The following is a 22,738-nucleotide window of genomic DNA, read 5'->3' on the forward strand; positions in this document are numbered from 1 at the left end:
CCAGGCAAGGGTCCCACATGGCGTGTGTACTTCGTCGGTCTGCCTGTTCTGTTTCCCGCTCTGGCTCTGGTGAATTCTCTCACCCTCCCGCGCTTCTGACCATACCCAGTGCTTGTATAAATAAATCTTTAAAAAAAATTAAAAATAAAATCAAGGCAAATTTCATAATGTATATCATACAATGAAATCACCATGTATACAAAATCAATAATTGAAACTGACCCAGAATGAACGCAGACATTAAATGTCAACAAAGACATTAAACCAATTCTTATAACCAGATTCCATTTGTTCACAAAGTAGAAACCTGGAAGGTATAAAAAAATCAAAATCCAAGCTGAGCTTTTGCATATGAAAACTATACTAGATGGGTTAACAACAGATTAGATATTGCCAAAGATTAGTACACTTAAAATTCTAGCAGAACAGTCAAAATTCAAAAAGAGAAGAGATAATTTGTTTTAAAAATTAGCGTATCAGAAAACTGAGAGATGACTTCAGTTAATTTACATTTAATTGAAGTCCCTGAAGGAAAAGTATGGAGGATAGAAAAACATATTTGCAGAAATAAATATTATTTTTTCTAAATTTGATTAAAACTCTAAATACAGATTCCAGAACCTCACCAAACTCAAGCACAAGAAATATGAACAAAACTAAAATACGGCATATCATAGGTGAACTGTTTAAAACCAAAAGCAAAGGGAGACAACACAAAAATACAGTGGAGGGGTCTCCGTAGTGGTGTAAGGGTTAAGTCTCAGCATTATCACCACTAAGGCTTTAGTTCCATCCCTGTCCAGGGAGCTAACCCACGTGGTACAGCAGACCTAACCTGTCTTGCCCACTGCTCCCCTTAGCAGTAAATTTCAGTCAATCCACCTATTCTGCTCCCCACTCTGTCCTGGGGAATCCTCTTAACCCCCACACCTCTGGCCTACATCCCAGTTATTCTACACATACAAAAAAATAGAAATCTTACAATAAAGGAATAATTCTTTAAAAAAAAAACAAAAAAACCCAAGAATACAGTGGAGCAAAATCTTTACTGAAAGAACAGAAATGTCACCTAAAATTCTATACCCAACAACAATAACTTTAAGTAATTTAGATGAAATATTTTTCTACAGATATAAACTCTGAAAGTATTCATCACTAACAAAGCCATACTATAAGAAATGTTAGAGGAAGCTGTTTAGGCAGAAAAAAATATATAATAGAGGAAAATAGGGATCTATAAAAGGAATGAAAAGTATAAATCATAGTTACATCAGTAAGTTATGAGTAAAAGAGGCATAAAAGCTTAAGAATCTTTTATTATTACTTAAATCTCTTTAAAAAATAATTGACCCTGCATCTCCAAGGCTACAGAGAAAATCAATGAGAAAATTATATGTGTGCATTTGCATGTGTGCATAATTTTATAATTTGATGTCTTTAAAAAAGTTAAATAAAATTGGATAAACCACTTAAAAAAAAATTGACTTCCAGGCCTCCCCTGGTGGCTCAGCGGTTGAGCACTGGGCTGCAAAGCTGCCAGAAGCCTCTGCAGCGCTGGTTCGATCCCCGGCTGCCAGCAAGGGTCCCACATGGTGCGCAGCCCTCTCCTGCTGCCTGATGCTCCCCTCAGCAGTGTATTTCGGTCCATCTGCCTGTTCTGTTCCCCACTATGGCTCTGGTAAATTCTCTCACCCTCCCATGCTTCTGACTGTACCCAGTGCTTGTATAAATAAATAAATAAATCTTTTAAGAAAAAATTGACTTTGTACTAATAATAATGTAGTATGGTGTTTGTAACATACCTAAAAATAAAATATTTGAAGGTCAGAAAGAAGAAATGAAAGTTTACTATATATTATAAGGTTTTTATACTATATGGGAAATGGTATAATGTCTTTTGAAGATATAACTTGAAATTAAAGATTCAATTATAAATCTTACGGTAACCGTTTAAAAAAAGTTAAATTTAAGTCAACAAAGATAGAATTATAAAATGTGTTCAAATAATCCAAAAGAAATTAAGAGAAATAGGGACCATAAAGTGAGGAGGCAAATAGAACTCTACTATCAAGATGATGGATATAAACTTAACCACATTTATAATTGCATTAAATGTAAATGATCTAAATAGTCAAATAAAGGCAGAATAAGACTGAATAAAAAGTAAGACTAAGTATATATGGCCTACTTTAAATATACAGACACAAATAAGTTTAAGTTAAAGGATATAAAAGATACATCAAGTTAACCCTAGTTAAAAAAAAATATCGGGCCTCCCCTGGTGGCACAGCAGTTGAGCGCTGGGCTGTGAGGCTGCCCACAGCCTCTGCAGCTCCGGTTCATTCCCTGGCCGCCAGCGAGGGTCCCACAAAAAAAAAAAAAAAAAAAAAAAAAAAAAAGATCAATATCAAGACATCAGAATTTAGAGCAAAGAATAGTATCATGGATATAAAGCAGGTTATTCAACGATGATAAATGGAGCAATAGGACACAATAATGCTGTATGTTTATATACTTAATAAGAGTTTTAAATTAAATTGAGTAAAAATGTCTACAAGAAGAAACAAATACCCAACTATAGTCTGACATTTCAATACCTTTTCAATAATTGATAGAACAAGTAGACTACGAATCAACAAAATACAAAAGATGCAAACCACACTATAAACCAACTTGGCCTAACTGACATTAACAGAACATTCAACCCCAAAAACAGAAGAAAGCATATTCACCTCAAGTATACATAGAATATTTACTAAGAAACACCAGATACATTCTGGGCCATAGAAAGTTATCAATAAATTTAAAAGGATTTTAGACATACAATATATGTCCTCTGACAACAGTGAAATTAAATTAGAAATTAGTAACAGAAAATCTCTGGAGAAAAACGTCTAAATATTTCAGAAACTAAATAATAAACAAATAACCTGTGACTCAAAGAAAAATCACAAAGTAATTTGGATATTAGGGTAGTACTGGGCCTCCCCGGTGGCGCAGCGGTTGAGCGCTGGGCTGCAAAGCTGCCCGCAGCCTCTGCAGCGCCAGTTCGATCCCTGGCCACCGGCGAGGGTCCCACATGGCACGCAGACCTCTCCTGCAGTGTACTTTGGTCTTTCTACCTGTTCTGCTCCCCGCTCTGGCTCTGGTGAATACTCTCACCCTCCCATGCTTGTATAAATAAATAAATAAATAAATAAATAAATCTTTAAAAAAAAAAAAAAAAGTAGTACTGAGGGGAAATTTGATAGCACTAAGCTCTAATATTAAAAAAGAAAGGTCTCCGACCTCCCTCGTGGTGCAGGCTATTGGGCACCTCACTGTGAAGCTGTTCGAAGCCTCTGCAGTGCTGATTCAATCCCAGCTGGCCAGCGAGGGTCCCACATGGCGCAGCAGACCTCTCCTATCTCGGCCGCTGCTCCCTTCAGCAGTGTATTTCGTTAACCTGCCTGTTCTGTTCCCCACTCTGTCTCTGGTGAATCCTCTCACCCTCCCACACATCTGGCCTTTACCCCAATTCTTGTATAAATAAATAAATCTTAAAAAAAAAAGAAAGGTCTCAAATGAAGGATCTCATCTTTCACCTAGAAGAAATAAATTAACTAAGACAGCAAAAATCAAACACAAAGCAGAATAACAATAAAGAAAAATCAATTAATGAAAAAGCTTGCTTTTGAGATTGTTCTCATTTTTTTTAATAAAAACTAATTCACAGAATTTTTTGTCATAACTGTTGACTCTGTTTCTCTAATTGTTCTCTATTTGTTCTATTCTTTTCTCTAATTGTTCTCTAATATTCCATAGTAAATCAGTTGCAAAATCTTGGGTTCATCATGACTCTCCTCCTTCCTAACTTTACACCCAATCTAATCAATACTGTATTGGTTCATTTAAAAAACACCCAGAAGCCTACTATTACTTACCATCTCCACTTCTTTTACACTGATACAAACCTCCATTGTCAATGACTTGCGACTACTGTACCGACTGTTAATAGGTCTCCCTCCTTTCAACCCCACTCAAGTCTACCCTTGTCTTTGAATAGCAGCCAGAAGGTCTTTTTAAACAAGTCATTACCATGCTGTTCCGCCAATCAAAACCTGCAATGATACCTCATTTCACTTAGAAAAAAAGTTAGTCCTTATAATGGCCTATTAGAACTGATACATTTAGGTCCCCCCACTCTACCACTGCCAATATTCTCCTATTCCTCACTGACTCAAGTCACACTCACTTTTAATAGTACTCCTCAAACATGCTAAACATGTTCCTAGTTCAAAGCTTTTGTACTTAAACTGTTTTATTGACTTGAAGAGCAATTTCTCCAGATAGCTATAGGGTCAGTTCCTTAACTTTTCAGACATCTTTGCTCCAATGTATGCTTCTCAGTGAGGCCTTTATAAATATCCTTTTTCAATTGTACATTCTCACTCAGCACCTATAACTCTCTGCATCCCATTCACATTTTTTCTCCATGTAAATTATCACACTCATTATCCTTTCAGTGTGTGTTATCAGCTCTCCAACCCCAATAAAGTATTAGCTCCAGGAGGACAGATACTGTTGTCTGCTTTATTCTCTACTGTAACCCTAGACCATGGGGACCATGCCTGGCACCAAGACTCTTAAAAAATAACTGCAAAATAAATTAATTTAGGCTTGCTTATCTGACAAATTTGTGGTCTCCTAGAGATTTAATAGTTCTTTGTGAAATTTATCTTGATTACTGCACATTTTATTACTCCTCAAGAGTTCCATGCTCATTTTTATTTATTTTTAAATATTTATTTTTTATTTATTTATTTTATTTATTTATTTATACAAGCACTGGGTATAGTCAGAAGTGCGGGAGGGTGAGAGAATTCACCAGAGCCAGAGCGGGGAGCAGATCAGGCAGAAGGACTGAAGTACACTGCTGAGGGGAGCAGCAGGCGGCAGGAGAGGTCTGCACGCCATGCAGGACCCTCCTCCGGTGGCCGGGGAGCAGCCGGAGATCGAACTGGCGCTGCAGAGGCTGTGGGCAGCTTCGAAACCTAGCGCTCAACCGCTGTGCCACTGGGGAGGCCCCCATGCTCATTTTTAAACCTGAATATTTCACGACTAGCTATTCTTCCAGTTAAAAAATATAATACTTTTAACACATACATTTTGCTTCCTACTTCTTTATATTGCTGTGGTATTTTCTTTAGTTTTCGATTCCAAGGTATAGCTGTTTGCTGTTTGCTGACTGCTAGTATTGATCTTATTGTTAATATCAATAAAGCATATTACTTCTTTTAGTATAGCTAACTACAAGTAAAATAAATAGTATTTTTAAAATTCCATACTAAATACTAAAGTTTTTCAATCACTGTAACAGCCCAGTGTTGATGTATGCATAATGCTCAGAAAATTAATCAATATGAGATGCTATTTTAAAATAGTAAAATTAGCTCAGCCTAACCAGAGGGTTTAAATTAGTAGTTCTGGTTGATACTACCTTATAACCCTTAAAAAGTTATTCCTCAAACATGCCTGTATAGAATAACTACATTTTAAATAAATATAAAGTGCTTTTTTTTTACACAGCTTTTTGTCATATATAAATAGAAGTATATTTATTCTTCTTCAACCAATCTTTCGCTTCTCTTCACTTAAATCCTATCAATGGTAGTAGGTAACACTCATGTCCCTGTACAATTCTTAAAATTCTGTTTTTCAAACAAAGTACTTTTAAATACACATTGAATGCATAAAGTACTTAAACAGGAAGCATGAATCACAGAAGACAAAGGATATCCAAAGTATGAAAAACAGGCAACAGAGATGGGAAGCATAAAATGCAGCAAAAGTAGGGATGGAAGGAAAGACAGGGTTAAATTCTTACATTTCTCCTAGGAAGTTTGTGCCATTATCATCCACCTTCCTCCTCCCCCCAAAAAAAACAAAAAAAACTTTAGCCTGGGCTAATATTAAACACTACCCAACCCTCTGCGTAGTTACACTCTTTAATACCCAAATTACATATGTAATAGCACTGCAAAGAGATCTCTGCTCAAACTATATACAGAGAGGGGTGGGGATATTTTAAGTTCATCAACTTTTTCTAAGATTATTTTTAGGACTAGTAACTAAAATAGATATATATTATTTTCAAGCATGCACTTTAGTATGGGAAAGCAGAGAAACTACTAGCATATCTATATTGTGAACTATCATGTTTCAAGAAATGTAAATTTACACCAGAGTAAAAATTTTTGAATAAATTTAATTTATGTACAAAATCATATAAGGATATCATATCCAAATCTCAGCTTATCTTCAAGTTTCAATGTTATATAAGTCTGTTCTGGGATCCTTACATCATTCACAAAAGTCTACAAAAAAAAAAAGATATAGGTTATATAGGAAGTATGAAATATTAAATTTCAGACAACCAAATACACATGTCTCTGACAAGCACATATTTTATGGTGGTTAATACAGCATACATCTTATATTTTGATAAATACATTCTAAGCCCGATATCAGTATTACCAGTAACATACAAACATCACCAAAACAAATTTAGGCACCTAAAAATGATGCCAGAAAAGCACCAACCAAAACTGGCAAATTTTAAAGGACATTTATCTCTCAATACATCATCAAGATTCATTAGACTCAATTTTAGCTTTTTGGAACAATTTCAAGTTTTTGTGAGGACTGATATTTCATTACTTTTATTATTAAATTATTCCAAAGACTGAAATGCATAAGTACTTTTAAAAATGTATAAATCTCGTTCTGTTTTATAACTACCATATGAGTTCTTTGTTTCTTTTTATGCATGTAAGATATTATGAAATTTTAATCTATTTTTCCTCTATCTTGAAATATTCTGCCATTTCATCATCCCATAATTCATCTTTGCTCATCAATATTTCTACCTATGCTGAACAAAATAATGAGAATGGAATTATCTAGAATATCATTATTCAACAAAAATATACTACAAGTTACCAAAGTTAGTCATACACATACTACTAATTTTTTAGTAGTCATATTAAAAGGTGAAAAGATTAGTGTTAATAATACATTTTTACTTTAATCTATACATCCACAATAGCACTATTTCAACAAATTATCAACATAAAATTAATAAGATATTTTACATTTTTTTATTTTGCACTTTTTTTAGACTACTCATAATTCAAGTGTTGGACAGCCACACATGGTAGCAGCTATCAAAGTGTAAAAAGTGCAGAGCTGGAAGGATGATGCAATCATGAATAAATCACAGCTTGTTGCATCAACTTTCAGTTATCTTACGGTTTTGTCCAAAATATTGTACCATATTTCCAAGAAGACATAAAAGACATCTGGAGACAGGAGAAACTATGTTTTTTTTCTTCTTTTTAGTTATAAAAAAGCACACTTAAGAACTTAGAATTTTTCACTTAATATAAAGGCAAAGAGAAGAAAACTGACAAGAAGATATTTCATAATTATAATAGGAATACAAAAAGACAGCTCTACTTTAGACTATAACAACAATGATAAAAGTGATAGTTAAAGTAAGCAACATATCAGAGAATGTATTTTCAAAAGAAATTAATCCTAAATGACTTTTCTCTGATGGAATAATTGATGACAGAGAGTATGTTTCCAGGGACAAAAATAAAAAGGATCTTTTATGTCCAACTAGTTATTCAGTAAGAATCACACTATTATTTTTCAACAATAACCTGAACAATTCTGTATTTTAAAAGAAGTTTTGACAGAGTATTTTCATTTATTGATGTTAAGGTTTTGACACTTATTTAATTTTTAAGAGGACCAATGCTCAAGAAAAGTATCCATAAAAAAGTAAATAGAAGGAAAGAGATGAAGTAGAAATGAAATTACTGTACTGACCACAACTTGTTATAAATCTACAAATAAAAAAATTGCAATTATAGAAAAAATAAGATCATCTTAATAAAATTTTAAGCTGTCAAAGTCTTAAAAGTAATGCAGTTTGACAATACAAGTGCAAGAAGTAGAAATAATAAGCTAGAATGAGCTAAAAGTGCATTTGAAATCTAGAATCAACATTTATAAATTAGATATTATCACAGGTGAATGCATGATCACTGATGGGCAGTTAGTGGCACTCAAAGATAACCATTTTGTGTACTATGCTTATTATGTACCTTGGAAACCAGGAAAATCTGGGCAAAATTTTCAAGTTGTTTTTCATTATCCTTTTATTTTTATTTCCATAAATTGTTTGTGAAAAGACTTAAAGGTTCCACTGAATACAAAGAGTAAATGGTGTCTACTTTGCTTGGAATTTTAATTGGAATTAAAGAACTAAATTTGCTAGATTTATAGAATATATTGATAGAACAATTTTTATATTTGACAGTCAAAAATGCCAATATCATATAAACACTCAACAAGTTTTTCTTAGAGAAGCTCTAACTTTTAAGTATTACTATACTCTTTCTTTTTGAATTCCATTTTTTCTTTCCTTTTTTCTTTTTCTTTTTTTTTTTTTTGTGGGACCCTCGCCAGTGGCAGAGGAACGAACCGGCACCAGCGCTCAACCACTGTGCCACCAGGGGAGACCCGAATTCCATTTTTTCTATCCTCTATTTTGTTGGATTTGAGATGGGAGTAATACCTTATATGGACATCTCCCTTCTATGATGGGGAAGTTTAGGAAAGTGCTGAATGATGGCAAGGGGGTTATGGTATTATGGACTCAATTAAGAAAAACTAGAAGCTGCAATCTTAATATCAAGCACATGTTAGGGCATTTTAAAATTTTTATCTTGATTTTACCAAATATTCTATAGATAATTACAAAACAGAAAAGGTGAGGAAAGTGATGGAAAAAAAATTTAAAAAAATAATTCACTGATTTTGGTGTGCAGAAGATAACCAAATACACTGTGTAAGAGAAATGCCACAGTTCTAAGTTAATTCTCAATACATCATGTTTACTCAAAAAACTTTTGCTGAGTCCAAATAAAAGTTTAAATAAATAAAACTTTTGCTGAGTCCAAATAAAGTCCAAATAAAGTTTAAGATTGCTTAAAGTATAACCTATTCCCCTAAATCATACACACTGTCAATAAACTAGTGTTATCTCAATAAACATTTATAAAAGTAAAAAAATGTATTAAAGCCAAAAAAAGCTTATCATATCTTAAAAATCAAATACTGTGTGTTTAACATATGTACTAGGTACTTTCAGATATGAAATAAGATATAAATTTAGCATGCTGGCATTTGTGACAGAAATATTCCCTAATGTCTAAAACTACTTATAAGTAGGATAGATGAACCAAATATAAAATTTCAGCTCACAAAATTGCAAATGCAAAATCTGGGGGTGAAAAAGTCTCCTCATGGTATAAAATACCTCATATAAATATAAAAGGAGAAGAGTACATTTCAAAGAGCAACAGGAAAAACATTTTAACAAATAAGCTATTAAGCAATTAAATGAATTAAATGTGGAAAGAAAATTAGTTTTCATTTCTTATATATCAACATTATTTGATGATCTTGACATCCATCTGATTTTCACCAAATGAAGGTAATGAGGCACAGAGAGTAAATCAATGATCAATATCTGATAGTTCTGAAATGAAATTGCTGGCTTTCAAGTTCACGTCTCTGAACTTTAAATGTCATGTTCTCTCCACATAAGGAATCTTGGGTCCCCATACCAGGTCAGCTTTCCAACCTACCACATTCAAACCACTAATTTCACAGAATCAAACCAAACTATATAAATACCTATTTAAGTCACATGAACTAAACTGTGTAAATGGTAATATAAAATTATATAACTATTTTGCATTATACTGAGAAATTTAAGCAGAGTGGCTATAAACACAACTACCTCAAAGCATGTTGCCAGTGACGAGTCTCCTCTTTTTCCCTAACCATTCACTTTACACATTGCTTCACTCTCTGCCACATTGGTCTGAAGCCAGTTGGAACTCCAGAGTGAAAAAGGGATAGAGCAGGGGCTGGGACACAGGGTACTGAGAGGACAGGCTGCGAACAAAAAACAGAGTTGGAATGGCTTGAAAGTAGTGAAGCAGCAGCTATGGCGGCTCTCAGAAGGACAACAGCTCCAGCAGAGGGAGAAAGCAGGATGAACTGAAGTCAAACAAAGAGAAAGTGAATTTTGAGGGGCTTACAGGGAAAGGACCCACTATGACACAGCTACAGAACCAGTTCCAGCCTTCCCAAAAAGTATAACCTCATTTCCGGTAGCAATAACAACAAGTGCAGATCTATATCCTTCAGTAGTAAAAGTAGAAGTAGTCACAGGAATTTGTATAAACTGAATTTAGTAGATTAAGTGCTTAAAAAAAAAAAGTAATAATGTATTCATTGAAACGTGTGTGTGTGTGTGTGTGTGTGGCGGGGGGCTACAGATGCTAACCTTGTTTTAAATACTTTTCTTACCATGACATGACAGCACTTCTTAAATGTTCACTTTATACTGTTCTAAGCATCTTAAATTATTAACTTATTTATAGTTTTACAACCTTCTGAGAGGAGTACAATTTTACTATTTCTATTTTAAAAACTGAGGAACAGGAAAATAATTTGTCCAAAGTTACATTACGGAAAGCATTCAGGCTGGACTTACAGCCACAACATTGTGTCTCCTTACTTTTGACATTACTATTAACCTGATGCCCTAACTTCTATAATATGAAGATTAAGAAAAAAGATTGTGAAAAACAGTCTAAAAGTTCTATGAATAAAATGCATGGCAGTTGGTAGTTTACAGACTTTGATTACCAAAATCCATTTTCGTATGTCCTACACCCATCCATTTAGGTAATGGTTCATTTGTCATCTGTGTAATGTTTTGAAGTCCTATAGCAGGTTCATACTCACATGCATTGTTGTCATTAATGCTCACAACAACACTGAAGAGCAGGAATTATAATTCTAAACTGAATTCTAAAACTGAAACTAGTCAACTAAATTTTACATTGAATCTTCACACTGATTAACTTCAACTCCTTACATTACTAAAGAACTTTGGAAACCAATATGAATATATAAGAGAAAATGGAATTTCAGGGAGGTTTTAAGTGATTTGTCCCAGGTTAGGCTGTTGGTAAATTACAGACTGGGATGCAAATCCAGATTCTGATTTCAAGTTCAAAATGCAGATGTTGCTCCCTATGAGTTATTATATTTCATAAAATTGGGTATAATCAAATTCTAAGAAAGGTCAATCTAGAGAAACATGTTAATCTGAGTTTTTTTCAACTAAGAATAAATAATTTTTATATCTGATCACAGTCTTTTAAAGGGCTAAAACACTAATAAAATTCTCATTGAATTTTTACCAAAATAATAATGTAAAGATACCTATAAACAGCATTGTGATCATAATAGAACTTTCTAGGCTTATAAACAGAATGTAACATTGTTAAAATAGTCCATGAACAGAACTAGATTAAAATTTTACTGTAAAATTTCTCTAAGCAAGCACTGTGATGTATATACAGAAGCAAAAGTTACATGTGAAATGTTTAAGAGGTCATAATCCAGCACAGTGACAGATGTGTAAAAGCAGATTATATGCAAGGTTTGCAAAACAGCCAAAATAAGAGACTTTGGAAACATTTGTTGGTGTGGAAAAGAAAGAGAAAAATTCAACAAGGAGGAGTTAGGGATCAAAATTGCTTAATTTTCAGAATTTCAATAGCATGTACAAACCAACACTATATTTGCTGATGTTAGCAGACTCTAAGAAAATGAAGAATGAAAACCTCAAGCATTCACTTGTTCTGTGACAATTCTACACATAGTCTAATATAAAAGAATATATATCCATTATAATTCTATTTATATTTATATCTTATGACTGTGGAAACTGAAGAATTAGGAAACAATTCACTACAACTATACAAAACTATCTTCAAAGTAGGAATCTAAGAAAATGAAAACTGGTATTTATTTAAATCACACACCATATTTGCTGCTAAGGTAAACATATGTGTTTCATTTCTTTTTAAACTTATTTAGGTTCACAGCCATCTGGCATCAAGCTTTGCTTCTACCTTTATTTTCTAAAGTTAACCCACACTTCTGTCTCCATGAGTGCTATTTTGCATTCTTATTGCTGTGGCTTTCTACTGTCCAGTCATTCAGTGAGGTCAGACTTTCACGTCTTAAAGAGGCCTTTTTTGTTTAAGACTTCTTGTCATATCAGTGTTGTATCAGTACAAATAATAACAACCAAAAACGTTTGAATTTCTATAAGCATTTATTGCCTACAGAGGTTCATGGGAACATACGCTATTTTCCTATTCTACTGTGATATCCAGAGTACCAACTGCTAATAAGCATTTAAATATAAAATGCAAACTGAAGAGAAAGAAATATAATATAAACAGGAAATGTAATCTGACTGTTTTTCTTATAATACTAAACATATTCAAATAAAACAAAAAATAAACAATTAACTTACCCCATTTAAACTGCCCAAATCTTTCACCAAATGTTCATCTGTAGAGGCATCATAATTGATTACAGCATGTTGCTTATCCACACTACGAGACTGAAAATAATTTTATAAATTTAATAAATACAAGAAAATACTAGAATAAGGAAACACAAAGATTACTGACCAAATACTTTGTTAATAGGATAGTAAGCAAACAGAGGGAAATATCAAAGTAAAAGTGGATTAAAGGAATTTAAACTGTGTTACTATGTAACACATGTTTGGCATCATTCCCCAAAGAAGAAAGCAGCCAAAATTTTAAGACAGTCTTTCTACCAAATTCATATTTCTACCTTTCGGAGAAATTACGTCAGCTGACATTGTTGAATATATCAAATGACAGTTTTTTTTTTTTTTTTTTACAATTCAAAACTTACATGGAAATTGTGTGAATCAAAATTTTGTCATGTTTTAAGTATCCCATTGTAAACGTTACCCTAAAGGATTTTCTTTTTTAAATACTAAAAACTGAACTTAAATTGTATTAGGAGTCTAATGATTTGAGGAAAGGGATACAATGTTGTATATTCCTGAATAAACTTATTCTCACTTAAAACATGAGTTTTAAAATTGGATTTTATGTAAGAGCCTATCTGAGGGAAAGAGAAAGTCAGATAAGTAGAAATAAAATGGCAAACAGAATTTTGAAAACTGCTTTCAGTCTCTTTAAATTTCTTTCTCATACTCTTGTTTTTCTTCAGATCCTATAAATCTTTAGCTTTTTAAAGTTCCTTCTTTTCTGTTCCCCTCCCTTCTCTTGCCCCTCTCCTCTCTATCTCTATACTTCCTTTCTCTGACTTAATGAGTTGTTTGCAGATGGAAGCAAATGAAAGATTAATGGTATGCCGATGGGCATATTTATTGCAAGGAATTATCACTTTAGTTATGAGAAGAGATAGTTTCAGACCCAATGAATCTAAACTCCATGACCATTTATTAGATGGTTACAATATGAACCTGACAGACTAAAACCAAAGGAAATATGCAAAATGGGGAAGAGATATATAAAAGAACATTTTTTTAGTCCTATTAGGGTGAAAGGAAAAGAAATCATTTGGATATACACCCAGAGCAGTCTGTATTCCTCATCAACTGCCTGCTGTCTAGGGAAACAATTTTACCAGAACTCATTACGTATGACTTTTACTAGCACTTTAGTGACATGGGGGAATGGAATACCCAGCTCCAGTCTCTTCTAGCCTTCTAGTCTTACTGAAGGAAGAGGGCCAAAAAAAGTTTCAGAAGTATTTGTGGGGGCTATAATCACTAAAAGAGTATTAATCATACCATTATATAATTCTTCCCCTCCCCACAAACCTCAGTTAGCATCACATCAACAGGGATTTACATATACACATAACATTGACAAAGGGTTACAATGGGAAAAAAATTGTGAAGCTCAGACTATTAAGAAGGAGTCTCTAGGAAAACTCAAAGAAAACAGGAGAAACAAAGAAACTAAAAGAAATGTTAATCCCTGACACTTTAGTTACATCTAACAGTAAATACAGTTTAACTTTTCGCCATATAACCAAAATGCGGAAATCAGTAATAAATAGTCAATAAAAAATGAAATTGTAGTTGAAACTATCCTTTCCAAGTATTACTAAAATTAAAACAAGTTATTAACTTAATTAAAGTTAGCTTAAATTTTATATTGAAAAGTTTTGGTCTTTCCTTCTAAAATACAAAACTCTATATTAAAGTAACTGACATAAAACTCATTCATCTTGTAAGTTTCAAAGGTTTTTTTTTTTGTGGTTTTTTTTTTTTTTGGTGTTACTTTCTTTTCTCTGAAATCTCAAATTTTTTCTAGGAGAGAAATTACAAATCTCAGAATTAAGAGTAACTTTAGGAATAGTAGTATTACTGCTACTTCTCTACAGCTTAGTAGAAAAACCATCTATTATGGCAAATTACAATGATACACATTATAAAACATCTGCATTAAATTTATTTTTTTAATTTTTTAAAATATTTTATTTTATATAATTCTTACATCATTTTTCATCTTTGTACAATGTATGCATTTTCATTTTGGTTATATTCCCCATAAAATTGCATCCCCCCCTTATTTTGACTCTAGTTCTTCCTCTCACCACCCCTTCTTAATCCCCCCCATCCCCCACTGTGTCTCTGGTTTGTAGTTGCTTGTTGATTTTGATTATTACTTTGCATTGATTAGTCTTTTTCCTGGTCTCTTATTTAGGTTTTCTAAATTCCTGCTATGAGTGAGACCATCCAGTATTAAATTTATAAGTTACTTATACTCTATTTTCATTTTTATGGTTTAACATGTTATTCTAAGTACTAAATCCAGTCATTAGGATGACAAGAAGAGAACACAGCACTCCTATGAAAATAGTTTATCTTATTATGGTTTTATTTGCTTTTTTCCCCTAAAGTTTTATTTATTTATTTATGCATATAAGAACTGGGGTACAAGCCAGAGGTGTGAGGGGATGACAGGATTCACCAGAGACAGAGTGGGGAACAGAACAGGCAGAGTGACCGAAATACACTCCTGGGGGGAGCAGCGGGAGAGACAGGAGAGGTTGGCTGCACAATGTGGGTATCTCCCTGGCCGGCCAGGGATTGAACTCATGCTGCAGAGGCTGCAGATAGCTTCACAGGGCTGTGCTTTAACCCCCTGCACCACTAGGGAGGCCCTTTTTATGGTTTTATTCAGTTGAATTAACCTAATGATAAAAATCTCTCTAGCTTGTAAACAAGTGAGATTTCACTTGTGTAGGCTCTTGACAAATGTTAAATGGATCTTGACAAATAATTTCTCAGTGGAGAAGAGTGTAGAGAAACATCAGAAATCCTTTACAGGGTCTCCCCGGTGGCGCAGCGGTTGAGCACTGGGTTGCGAAGCTGCCCTCAGCCTGTGCAGCGCCAGTTCGATCCAGTTCGATCCCCAGCTGCTCCCTGGCCACCGGAGGAGGGTCAGGGTCCCACATGGCCCTCAGAGCGCTTCTGCCACCTGCTGCTCCCCTCAGCAGTGTACTTCGGTCCTTCTGCCTGCTCTGCTCCCCGCTCTGGCTCTGGTGCATTCTCTCACCCTCCCATGCTTCTGACTGTACCCAGTGCTTGCATAAATAAATAAATAAATAAATAAATAAATAAATAAATAAATAAATAAACAAATAAATATCATTTAAAAAAAAAGAAATCCTTTACAACAGTGTACTGAAATTCAAGGGGAAAAATCTGAAGGAGTGTAGAGAAACAAACTCACAAAGAAAAGTGAAAAGTTCTTATATATGGGAAATAAGTCAATGGCTGCTCATGGAAGCCTGGAATAACCTGGAATAACCTGAATCTGACATGTACCCCACCCTCAAGCAATTTACGGGAAGGAATAGTAACAAGAACACCTACTACAAAATTTAGAGTACACATTAAGACATAAGAAGGACCGAGTCCTTTCAGTCTACATGCAGTTCCAACCTTGGAGGTAACTGAGCAAATCACTGAAGATGTTGTATGCGATCAGAAAAAGTATTTTTGCTCATTTTAAATTTATAATAAATAGATGTAATTTAGTGGGGAGCCAGTTGTTAAACATTTGCCAGAATACCAATGGGTTAGCTCCATGATTTTTTTTTTTTTTTTTAATACAGAGAGAAGAAGTTTTCAAAAGAATAGTTTTATGAGTTAAGGGAAAGGTTTCAGTTACGATTCACAAAACAAGTCATTCATATTTGTGTGACTCTTAAAAAAAAACTCAATCAAAGCAAATAAAAACTCAATCAAAGCAAATAAAAATTGATTTTTAATTATCAAATATATTCATGGGAGATATATGTTTCAATAGCCATAATGGAAAGAAAGCAGAAAACCAAGGCTATAGAATGTAACACTTCATGTGATTGTTCAAGACAAGTTAAGGGACTAAGAAAAGATTCATTATTTACATCTAACAAATAAGGATTAATAAAATCATTTTCATTTCCAGATCATCAAACTGATGTTTCCTCTAGACTAAACTAAGCCAGAAAAAGATGTTCTACCACTTAATTTTCACAACACATTTGGATATTTTGATGAAAATTCAATAATCTCTACAAACATGTAATTTAAACCCTGACAAAGACTATTAACTTCATCAAGTTTCTGATACAAATGGGAAAACTTTAGCTAATCCAGTTAAATCACAGACTCAGTTTCTATCAGGGATCTTACTGTTGTTATCTTTAAGCCTCTGGTAAGACTATAAGAATCTCAGACTCTTAAGTCACTGCTCCCTTATAGTCTATTGTGCCTCTAGAACTATGCTGCATCCCTCTTGATTTTTTCTTTGGTAAAAACCCTCCTTCCAATGCTTTGCACTGAACTGTTGAGAATCTGCCTTACTTCAGACTCCTCTTCATTCTCAGGCACAACTGCCTTTAACTTAAATCTGGCTTTCCCCTTGAGAAAATGACTTTCACTTTCTTTAAAGTGAAAGTTGTATACCTATATCCAACGTCCTATTTATTCACCCAGATGAATTCCTACTTCAGCATGACTGAGTTTAAATACCTATATAGATGACTCATAAAAATCTAGTCTTCTCAAGTCCCACAAACAAAATCCTTATCATATCTTAGCATACCACTCATATTGTTAGAGCTTATGTGAAAATGACTCTACCTCTGAAATATAAACCATGGTATTTTTCTATGACCACTTTCTCCTATTCTTCCAGTTCTCACAATTATAACACTTACTAGAGTACTACGCTTCCTTTCTTTGATAGCAGTAAGATACCTAATACTCTCCTTCTTGTACTCCCCCAAGCAGTTATAACATATTGTCCGGACTTTACTTCCTTCTTTGAATATTCTACAGACCTCTGGTTTCAGGTATCTCTGAAATTATACTGATAATTCCCAAATCTGTCTTTTGCTCAGATTATTCTATTGAGCTTCATATATTTATTTCCAGCTTTCTTTTTTTTAATATATAATTTTTTTTATTTTTATATTCCCCATACAATTGCAACCCCCTTATTTTGACCCCAATCCCTCCCCTCCCTTCCCTTCCCCTCACCCTCCATAGAGTGTCTCTGGTTCATAGTTGTTTGTTGATTTTGATTTTTACTTTCTTATAGTTATTATTTTTCCTGGTTCCTTATTTAAGTTTTTTAGATTCCAGCTTTTTTTTTTTTTTAAAAGATTTATTTATTTATGCATACAAGAGCTGGGTACAGGCCAGAGATACGGGGGGTAAGAGGATTCACCAGAGACAGAATGGGAACAGAACAGGCAGACTGACTGAAATACACTGCTGAGGGGTGCAGCAGATGAGTCAGGAAAGGTCTGCTGCGCCATGTGGGTTGCTTCTCTGGACGGCCAGGGAGCGAATTTGTGCCACAGAGGCTGCAAACTGCTTCACAGTGCGGTGCTTAACCACTTGCGCCACCAGGGAGGCCACCCCAGCTTTCTTTTGAATACATCACTCTGGATGTCTCTGAGAAACTTCAAACTCATGATCTTATTCCCCAAAAGTATGCTTATGAACCACTATTTTAGTTACTTTCAATGCCAAAAATTCTTAGATTCTTTTTCTCTCCCTCATTCATTCCTAATTCTCTTTTAATCATTCAAGAAGCAGATGCATTCTTCTTTAGAAATTCACAATCTCTATCTGGAAAATCCCCTAACTGCTTATCCCATTTAAACTTGCAATTTCGTAGCACTATTATAGAATAGCAGAATAAAACAAAGGTAGAGTCCAAAAAAGTGGACCAGTCATTTGTCAGCTGTGAGGTCTTCAAAAAAGTTAGAAATGTTTCTTTAATTATCTACAGAAAAAGATATACCTATTTCACACATTGTGTATGTATGTGAGAACTAAATGACAATGCATGGGAAGTATATGAAAGCAGTATCACTTTCATGACCAAGTGCTATGCAAGCTTCACTACCATGTACTCAATCACACGTTAATGTTTCAGAACCACCTACTCTTTTAAATTATTGAACTCACTCAGCTCTCAGCAACCAGCACCTCGGGAGCATACACAAGCCCCATTCTGAGCCTTAAAGGGTCAGACTTTTCACTGTGGGCACCCAGCTGCACTCCAGAAGTGCATCCCATTCAGTGCTCAGCAACCAGTTGAGCTTGGGAGCATAAACAAGAGGCAGTATGAGCCATGCAGGGCCTAACTTTTCACTGCTGGCCGCCAGCTGCATCTGAGAAGGGTATCTGACTCAACACTCAGCAACCAGTGCCTCAGGAGCAGACTCAAACACCAATCTGTGCCACAAAAGGCCTCACTCTATATCACAGTTCTTAGCAACCCTCTGCCCTCCTGCCATAAGAAACGGGTCCTGAGCCACTGATTCTGTGCTAGGTGAGGACCCAGTGACAAGCCTCTTGAACCAAAGCCTCCGTTATTCTCCCCCAGTCACAAGACGAAGGCCTGGAAGTGCCTCAGGTGAGGCTCAAGAAAACACCCCAGACAAGACCCCGGAAGCTGTGCTACCATCAAATAAACACCCAGAACAGTAGGAAAGAAGGACTCACACACAACAAAAGCCTCAAGTACAGCACAGCAAACTCAAAACAGTGGGGAGAAAGAAAATTACAAATGGCAAATCAAGCCCGCATGGTAATAATATATCACACAGAGAAACTAAACCCCAGAATCAAACCACAAAGACATGGAAGAGCTTCTTTACCTATCCATAGAAATCAAGATGACCATTATTTAAGAAAGCTAAAGAATTAAAAAAAAAAAAACACAAAGAAAACTCTGAAAATGAAATGAATACTGTTAAAAACAAAATCAACGAGCAGAAGATTGAAATTCAACCTTTATAAATGGAACTGCAGGAAAAGCAAAAATTCAGGACAAAGCCATGTAAGTAGATTAAATCAAATGGATGAATAAGTGCAGTGATTTCAAAGATTAAAAAAAAAAAAGGTAAGAAGAAAGAAACAGAAGAAACACTTCAAGCATGCTCTGATACCATAAGGTCAGGAAATACAAGAACCAGAGGAATCCCAGAAGGAGAAGAGACAAAGAGAAATGAGAATCTACACAGAAACAGTAGAATACTTCCTGAACTTAAAGAAGGAAATGAACACAAATATACAGGAAGCAAAAAGAACACCTAACTACCTAGATGAAAGGAAAACTAGAGCAAAATGCATGATAATAAAACTGCCAAAAGTCCAAGACAAAGAAAAAATAATGAAACTGATGAGGTGGAAGAAACAGATACCTATAAAGGAATTAGACTAACATCAAATCTATCTAAAGAAACAACAAGGGCAAGAAGAGCAAGGTATGACATATTCAAAATACTCCAAGAAAAAAATGTCAATCAAGTACACTCTATCCTGCAAGGCTCTCCCTTCTGTGTGATAGAAAGATAAGGACCTTCTCAGACAAAGAAAATCCTAGGGAGTGTGTATCTACTAAGCCTCCCTCCCCCCATCCAAGAAATATTAAAAGAAGCCTTAGAATCTAAACCAGAGAGAGGAGCAAACACAAAGATTTGAATAAGAAATTAAACAGAACCACAAAACTAGGAACAAAGTGGCAATGATCAACATTTACATGCCAATAATGACTCTAAATGTAAATGTTCTGACTCACCAACAAAAAGGAAACACACCTAAGTACCAAGCATAAACACACACTGAAAGAAAAGTGATAGAAAAGCATCCTGCAAGCAACTGGCACTCAAGGGAAGGCAGGAACAGTGATAATCCTACCAGATAAAATAGAATTCCAGCATCAAAAAGTAACAAAGGACAGGGATGGACATTACAAATAATCAAGGAAACAATACACAGGAAGACATAATGCTCATCAGTATATACTCACCAAGTGAAGGAACGCAAAAATAAATCAGACAATTACTATCAAATTTGAAAACAGACACTAGAAAAAATATGTGGTTGGAGACTTCAATAACCCACTCTCACCAGTGGACAGAAAATAAATAAGGACACAATGGCCCTAAACAAAGAAGTAAGCCACACAGGGATTATACTGTAAAAAAAAAAAAAAAAAAGATGAACACACATTTTTCTCAAACACACATGGGTCATTCTCCAGACTAACCACATATTGGGTCACAAGATAAAATCAATAATTCATGAAGGTAGAAATCAAACTAAGTATCTTCTCTGAAGTAAAAGGTACTGAACAAATCAACTACAAAAAGAAAACAAATATTTTAATGTGTGGAGACTGAATAATACACTACTGAATGAGGAAAGCAAAGAGAAACAAACAAACAAAAAAAATACCTAGAGGCAAATGATAACAAGGACACAACTTTTCAGAATGTATGGGACACAGCAAAAGCAGTTCTAAGAAGGATGTATATAGCAACATAGACCCACATTAAGAAACTAGAAAGAACCCAACCAACCAACCTTGCCTCTCATCTCAAAGAACTAGAAAAAGGGGAACAAAAAAAAAAATCACAGACCAGTAAGAGGAAGGAAATTATAAAAGGTAGAGGAGACATAAATTATTGGGTTGTCGGAAAAGTCATGATATATTTTTTCTATGTTGTTCAAGCAAAAATGCGTCGTTTTTCCAAACACCCAGTAAATAAATTCAAAAGACAGTCCAAAAGATCAATGAAACCGAAAGCCGATTCTTTGAAAAAATAAACAAAATAGACAAACATTTAGCTAGGCTCCTAAGGAAAAAAGGTAGAAAACTTAAATAAATAGAATAAAAAATGAAAGTGACGTTACAACATGCAGGAATTCAGAGGGTAATACAACCTAGACAAAATGAACAGAAAATTAGAATCACACAATTATCCAAGACTGAAAAAGAAAGAAGCAAAAAACCTGAATAAACCAATCACAAGAAAGGAAAGTGACAGTAATCAAAACTGTGCGGGTTCCATTTCCGGCCCTCCTGGGAATCTCCCACATGGAGATTCCCACATGGCGTGGCAGACCTTTGCTGTCTCGCCCGCTGCTCCCCTCAACAGTGCCTTAGGTCTTTCTGCCTGTTTTGCTTCCCACTCTGTCTCTGGTGAATTCTTTCACCCTCCCGCATCTCTGATCTGTACCCTAGCTCTTGCATAAATAAATAAAATCTTTAAAAAAAATACATGATATACAAAGTGAGATATATACTAGGAACACAAGGATGGTTCAATATCTGAAAATTAATCAGTGTAATAAACCACATCAACAAAAAGGACAAAAAAATAGGGCTATATCAGTAGATGCTGAGAGAGCATTTGGTAAATTTCAGCATCCATTTATGATGAAAACTGAGGATAAATGGAATGTATTTAACATAATAAAAGCCATATAAGACAAACCCACAGCTATTCTACTATCATTCCTAATGGTGAAAAAACTGAAAGTCTTTCCACTCAGATCTGGACAAGACAAGGATGTCCACTATCACCACTAATACTCAATATAGTATTAAAAGTCCTAGCTAGAGCAAATAGTCAAGAGAAAGCCATAAAAGGAATACAAATTGTGGAAGAAAAAGTAAAGCTATCATTATTTGCAGATGATAAAAGTAAAGCTTTTATTTGCAGATGATAAAAGTAAAGCTATCATTATTTGCAGACCTCTTCTGCCGTGCCCGCTGCTCCCCTCAGCAGTGTATTTCGTCAGTCTGCCTGTTCTGTTCCCCACTCTGGCTCTGGTGAATTCTCTCACCCTCCTGTGCTTCTGACTGTACCCAATGCTTGCATAAATAAATAAATCAATCTTTAAAAAAACAGCCATAATAATTAAAGAGCATGGTACTAGAACAAAACTAGACCCACAGGCCAATGGAATAGAACTGAAAACCCAGAATTAAAACCACGCATTTATGGACAACTAACATATGACAAAGGAGTAAAGAACATATATGGAAATAAGGAAAGCCTCCAACAGAATGAAACTAGACTATTATCTCACACCATACACAAAAATCAACTCATAGTGGATCAAAGACTTGGATGTAAAACATGAAATCATAAATATATAGAAGAAACACAGACAAAATACTCCATGACATAAACTTCAGAAACAGCTTTGAGAACTTGTCTCCAGAAGCACAAAAAACAAGGATTACATCAAACTAAAAAGTGTCTGTATAGCAAGAGAGACAATAATCGAAACAAGAGACACCCTATGGAATGCAAGAAAATATTTGCATACTAGACATCTGATAAAGGATGATACTGAAGATCTACAAGGTGCTTATATAATTCAACTAAGAGAAAACCACCCAATCAAAACATGGGCAGAAGAGCTAAGAAAAAG

The 22,738-nt window shown here is 34.6% G+C and overlaps 1 protein-coding gene across 12 annotated transcripts in view; it reads right to left on the reverse strand.

Moving 5' to 3' along the window:
• Positions 1–22,738, reverse strand: part of CEP170 (centrosomal protein 170) — a 136,739-nt gene that overhangs the window by 84,646 nt on the left and 29,355 nt on the right. For all 12 annotated transcript variants that reach the window (XM_054694936.1, XM_054694935.1, XM_054694933.1 and 9 more), the window contains exons 3-4: positions 12,461–12,550; positions 6,275–6,356 (exon numbers count right to left, since the gene is read on the reverse strand). In XM_054694936.1, the coding sequence (XP_054550911.1) occupies positions 6,275–6,356; positions 12,461–12,550 (172 nt within the window). The remainder of the gene's footprint in view (positions 1–6,274; positions 6,357–12,460; positions 12,551–22,738) is intronic.

The sequence above is a fragment of the Talpa occidentalis genome, unplaced genomic scaffold (genome assembly GCF_014898055.3).
Source record: "Talpa occidentalis isolate TD23 unplaced genomic scaffold, MPIMG_talOcc4v2.1 talOcc4.14, whole genome shotgun sequence".
Classification (NCBI taxonomy): domain Eukaryota; kingdom Metazoa; phylum Chordata; class Mammalia; order Eulipotyphla; family Talpidae; genus Talpa; species Talpa occidentalis.